This window comes from Triplophysa rosa, linkage group LG6, assembly GCF_024868665.1.
Source record: "Triplophysa rosa linkage group LG6, Trosa_1v2, whole genome shotgun sequence".
Taxonomy (NCBI): Eukaryota; Metazoa; Chordata; class Actinopteri; order Cypriniformes; family Nemacheilidae; genus Triplophysa; species Triplophysa rosa.
The window spans coordinates 27,037,336-27,042,720 of NC_079895.1; the positions used below are offsets into that span (position 1 = coordinate 27,037,336).

General features: G+C 42.0%; 1 protein-coding gene across 2 annotated transcripts; it reads left to right on the top strand.

Annotated features, from left to right (window-relative positions):
• Positions 1–5,235, top strand: rbm45 (RNA binding motif protein 45). 2 transcript variants are annotated; one of them, XM_057335715.1, is made up of 10 exons: positions 1–457; positions 803–925; positions 1,114–1,240; positions 1,321–1,440; positions 1,575–1,751; positions 1,836–1,965; positions 2,943–3,039; positions 3,246–3,409; positions 3,648–3,864; positions 4,938–5,235. In XM_057335715.1, the coding sequence occupies exons 1-9, from the start codon at positions 137–139 to the stop codon at positions 3,838–3,840; spliced, it is 1,452 nt and encodes a 483-aa protein (XP_057191698.1). In that variant the 5' UTR covers positions 1–136; the 3' UTR covers positions 3,841–3,864; positions 4,938–5,235. The 2 variants fall into 2 exon arrangements, with proteins under 2 accessions (XP_057191698.1, XP_057191696.1); XM_057335713.1 differs by having other exon boundaries at positions 3,648–5,235.
• Positions 5,236–5,385: the final 150 nt, after the last annotated feature.

Genomic DNA, 5,385 nt, shown 5'->3' on the forward strand with positions numbered 1-5,385 from the left:
GCCCATTGCGCTTGTCACCCGTCCAGTAGCGTCGTCGTATAAATGCTTGCACTGTTCTAGATAACAAAGAACCTACTTGTTACTTGAATTTTAAGATCACTTTAGTGATTTAGTAAAACTTTACTTTTCTCGGTATATGTGGTTAAGTACAGCAGTCATTGTCATTTCATTCCTTACAGTTATAAACATGGATGAAAGTCACAGACCGTCTTCATATCTGGACGAGCCGCCGAACAGTCGTCTGTTTCTCGTCACCAGTAAATCAGTCTCTGAAGATGTCATCCGAGAGCATTTCACACGCTTCGGGGTGATTCAGGACTTCTGGGTGGTGAAAGACAAACACACGAAAGAGTCGAAAGGAGTTTCGTTTGTGAAGTACGCGAAGTCTTCTCAAGCTTGCACTGCTATGGAGGAGATGCACGGAAAATGCCTGGCCGAAGGAACTAAACCCATAAAGGTTCTTCATACATAAATGATCATTGCTTCACAGAGCCTTTCCAGATAACTTACTATAGTGTTAGTAATTAATAGTAAACTTCAGTATTTCCTACAGTTTATTCACTTCGCTATAGTTAATACAAACGACTGTAATCAAGTACAAACTACCGTTATTTACAGCCGTTTACAATAGTACATGCTACAAGTTTCAGTATTTTTAGTATGATGTGTTGGGCTGGCGTTTCTGGCTAAGTTTAACGTTACGCTGACCATGTGATCAATGTTGTTTTAATGATAATAATAAAACGCAATATTTTTGATATGTTATGATTATTTGGAGACCTGATGCTTCTCACTCATGCAGGTGTTCATCGCACAGTCCAGATCTTCTGGAAATCACCGGGATGTGGAGGACGAGGAGCTCACCAGAATATTTGTCATGATCCCAAAAACCTTCACGGAGGAGGACTTGAAAGAAACCTTTAAGGTATGTTTTTGTTTTGATGGATTATTCTTCATTCTCACCGAAACATGTCAACCTAAATAAGAAACATCTAAAATAATTTCCATTTTCTTTCGATTTTGGTATAAAATCATTCAATCAATCTGTTTTTGTATTTGTTTTTGTGTGTGTTTATTTATATCTCTTAATAAAAACATGTATCTGTGCTGCAGGAGTATGGCGATATAGAGTATGCCATTGTTATAAGAAATAAGACCACGGGGGAAAGTAAAGGTCTGGGATATGTAAGATACCACAGGCCTTCATATGCCGCTCGAGCCATAGAGAACTGTGATAAGAGTTGAGTATTTCAGAATTTATACTGTGTCTGTAACTCGCTGTTGCTTTCAGATGAGCTTTTATGTCGTCTGTCTCTGTAGCCTTTAGAGCCATTTTAGCTGAACCGAGAACCAAAAACGCATCGGCAGACAGCGAGTATGCCACAAGCTCCAGACCGGAGCACTCCGGAAGCGATCCAGGCCCCAGCACATCCGCATTTGGTGAGTATGAAACCATCTTAAAAAAAATGCCATGTTTTCATGTGTGTGTGTGTGCGTACATGTGAAGATGAACAGGCTTGCCTCAACTAAAGAGTTATCTTCTATCCCAGTAAAATAAAACATGTTTCCTGCAGCTCACGACTCTGCGAGATACAGTGCAGGAGATGCGTGGAGCTCTGACATAATCACCCGCTGCCTGATGGTCACGTCACGAGCAGCGGTCACACAGGAACAGATCTATGGGCTGTTCGATCTCATCCCAGGCATGGATTTATGTGAGATGCAGAGAGACCAATACGGCTTTAACAAAGGTCAGACACCCCACACTATAACCATGCAACGCAGATGTTTTCACTAAGCCAGTTATTCATTTACTGTGTGTGTGTGATCTACAGGGCAGGCTATAGTCCGCTATAACAATCTGGGCTCTGCCGTTTATGCCAAAGAGAAGCTGAGTGGTTTCGAGTATCCTCCCGGAAACCTTCTCTCAGTAACTTATATAGATGATGGAGAGGACAAGACCAGGTACAGACACCGCTTTACATTCATCATATTTTATTATGAAAATACCTCCGTGTGTATATAGTTCTGTAGGCCCTTATTTATGGCCGTCATGTGTAGGCTTGTTGCGATAGTCGGTGTCACCAGTGATGCACGTTGTCCACCCACCAAACGATTACATCACTTGTCCCCCGCCGCCATTTTGAATTTTTATAGTAATAAATGACTTAGTTTAGTTAAAGACCAAACCACAGTTGCGCGTCTGAACACGACTGCTGCATTCAGCGTAAGCGGAACAAGTGTCGCAGCAAAGATCAGCAGCAGGAGTCAGATTTTATTGGCGGAGGCTTTTCTGACAAAGAATATGTAGTAGAATATGTAAGCACTGTCATCAAGAGCCGGTTACGTTTAATTTTCTATTTCTTCTCATTTTAAAAAGCCGGTGCTTTGCCATTTATTTAACATAATCGTTTTTCATTTCATATTCCCTTTCTTATTCGTTTCTTGTTTTTTGCTTGATGTGTATCGTGATTATTCGTTTTGTTAAGGCAACCTATCTGACGTTAAGGTACTTTATATTTGTTTCTTATTTTTTGCATGGTGTGTGCAGTGGTTATTCGTTTTGTAAGGTCTGTGTTTAATATTAGAAAATGTCATTGTACTTTTTTGTAGTGTTGTGGGTTTTTATTAAGAAAGATATTGAACCCACCATTAATTTAAGCAATTGCCGTTCCTGAATTGCCGCTAATTTAAAACTGAAAGTAAAATGCGTCATGCGCATGGCCGCAACTTCGACCACCCCACAGCAAACCCCTCACCCCCGGTGCCACCGGTGCTACCTGTGTTTTTACACGTCTATCAACCGGTGGGAAAATGTAATCACCGCCACATCCCTAGTCATGTGTATGTTACGGGAAATGCTTGTCCGGTGTGTATAGAGCTCATCAATAGTGAAGTGATGTCATTGAGTCACTTTATGTTGCGTCTGTCTGTGTGTTCAGTCTTGTAGGGAGGATGGCCATGCAGCTTGTAGCCGCTCAGATGATGTCTGTGGTCTGGAACGGACCCTCCAGTACACAGCTCATGAAGACCAGCATGGTGCGCAACATTTCCCACATCTCTCAAATAAGAGAGAAGGTTGGGTGGTTATGTTTGGTGTTTTGGTAAAGAAGTAATCCACATGCATGCTCTTTAAATAGTATTTCAAAACATCTCAAATGACCAAGACTAGGGCTGAAAACTGGTTTTTAGAACGCATTTAAAGTTTGTTTAATATATAGATAAGTGTGATCTCTCTCCTGCAGGGCTTTGCATCGGCTCCTGCACTCCCAAAGAGCCGCGTGCAGACGGATGTAGCTCTGCCTCCCCCGAGGAAACTGGCCCCGCATGAAAGTGTGGCTAAAGAGAGACTCTTTGTCATATTCAACCCCTCACCCCTGCCTGTGGATGTGCTGGAGGATGTGTTCTGGTGAGTGTGTTTCTGCTTTTATGTTACATTTACATTTGCACGCTTCTTCCAGTAACTGTCAAAAATGGAGAACTCTGGAACAGGATACATCACACGGTTTTAACCAGCCCACCACAAAAGATTTTCCACACGGCATCATCTTTCTGATTTCCACACATCCCTCACTCCGTACACATTTGTTTTATTCAATTTATTTATATTAGTCGACGGTTGACAGTGTTGCGTTTTCCCTGTGCAGTCGTTTTGGTTCCCTAATGGATGTTTACCTGGTTCCCGGCCGGAACCTGGGCTATGTAAAGTACGCTGACAGAAGGCACGCCATGGATGCCATAGCAGCGCTGCACGGTAAAGTGGTGAACGGGGTCAAGATGAAGGTCTTGCTGGCAGACCCGCCAAAAGAGGAGTCACACAAACGACAGAGAACCTACTGACCTTTGACCTTACCACCATCACAGGTAAGTCAGCTCAGTAGGTAAGATAGCGTGAACACAGTTTTGTGGACATAATTACAGTTGTTTCTCTAAACTTAGTTTGATATGTTTAAGCAACTGAAGAAAAATATTCTGCATATCAGGGATTTAATGTAATTGTGAAATTGGTCAAAATAAATGATGCAGCATTTGTTACATCACAGCAACAACAAAAAAACCTTCTAAAGAACTGTGACAGTGTTGTATTTCTTGTGATTCAGTAAACTGGACTTCCTGTCATTCCAGTTGTGACCCACAGAACATCCTGTGGTGCGAATTGAATCCTTACGTTTACCCAAACCTCTTTTGTATTAATGCCCGTCTTTCTTTCAGGAGCTGATAGCTCACACGCTACTTGAAACGAACAATCCTCGGTTTAACATTTTTTTGGACTACTTACAGGAAGGAATGTGTGTCTTTGTAGGTCACTTACATGACAGTTTGATATCGGTTAGACCAGTGGTTCTCAACTCTGGCCCGCCAGATCCATTTTCCTGCCGAGTTTAGCCCCAACTCTGATAAAACACACCTGAACAAACTAATCAGCATCAGATTCGATCAACTTGATGCGGCGCTACGCAAATCAAACGGCATGTGACATAATGGTACAGCGAGAACGATTCAAGTGCCAAATGCGCCGTATGCATTTTTTATCTTGCGGTACTTTCATGCGACACGCCAAGCAATCTGCGTAGCCCCGCATGAAGTTGAACGCGTCTGTTCCTGAAGACGCGAATTAGCTTGTTCAGGTGTGTTTTTATCATAGTTGGGACTGAACTCGGCCAGAGATGAGAAGTAAACAGTAGAAGTAAACGCTCGTTCTTGCATATTTAAATGTGCAGTGTTATCAACATCATATCTCTTCTTTATATTTGATAAGATTTGAAGCATATTGTTTGTGATCACTTTTTTAGCCTTCTAGATTTTTGCCACGATTTGTCCAAATGACCAAAACATAATGATTAGGTCTGGCAGACGATGCTTGAGGTTTATCCAGACTGTATTCTGCTGTTCCTCTGTGGACGCGGTGTTTAACTGTGTTGTCTTTGTTCTTACAGAGTTTTAAGTGACATGACGCATGACCATGACAGGACGGATATGACACGACCTCATAGCGACGGACACTGACTGCCGTACTGCTATTTCTGTTTGTTTTAATTGCAGAGAAAGTGTTGTTTTGTTTTTTTGCACTTTTTAGCTTTTTCTCTTTTATGCTCTCGTGTTTACTGTTAGCTAATAGAGACACTTCACTAAAGGTGACAGAAAGAACCACAGACAAGTGTCAGCCCATGCCAATCATTATGTGTTTGATGTGTACAGAACCACCAAAATAAAGGAGACTGGCTTTATAAACCATCTGGAGTGCCCTGTTGTCTTTTCTATTGTCTTAATGTTTTTGTCAAATGAAAATGAAGAGAGTGGTGGCAGCTGTGTCGTCATAGTCACTGTATAGCCTGGAATACACCAAGCCGACAGCCGGCCACCGGGCAGTTTTTGAGCGCCTGC

Coding starts and splice junctions, on each gene's coding strand:
- rbm45 (XM_057335713.1), top strand. CDS start 137: ATGTGGTTAAGTACAGCAGTCATTGTCATTTCATTCCTTACAGTTATA. Junction 458..802: donor AAGGAACTAAACCCATAAAG/GTTCTTCATACA, acceptor TCACTCATGCAG/GTGTTCATCGCACAGTCCAG. Junction 1,241..1,320: donor CATAGAGAACTGTGATAAGA/GTTGAGTATTTC, acceptor CTGTCTCTGTAG/CCTTTAGAGCCATTTTAGCT.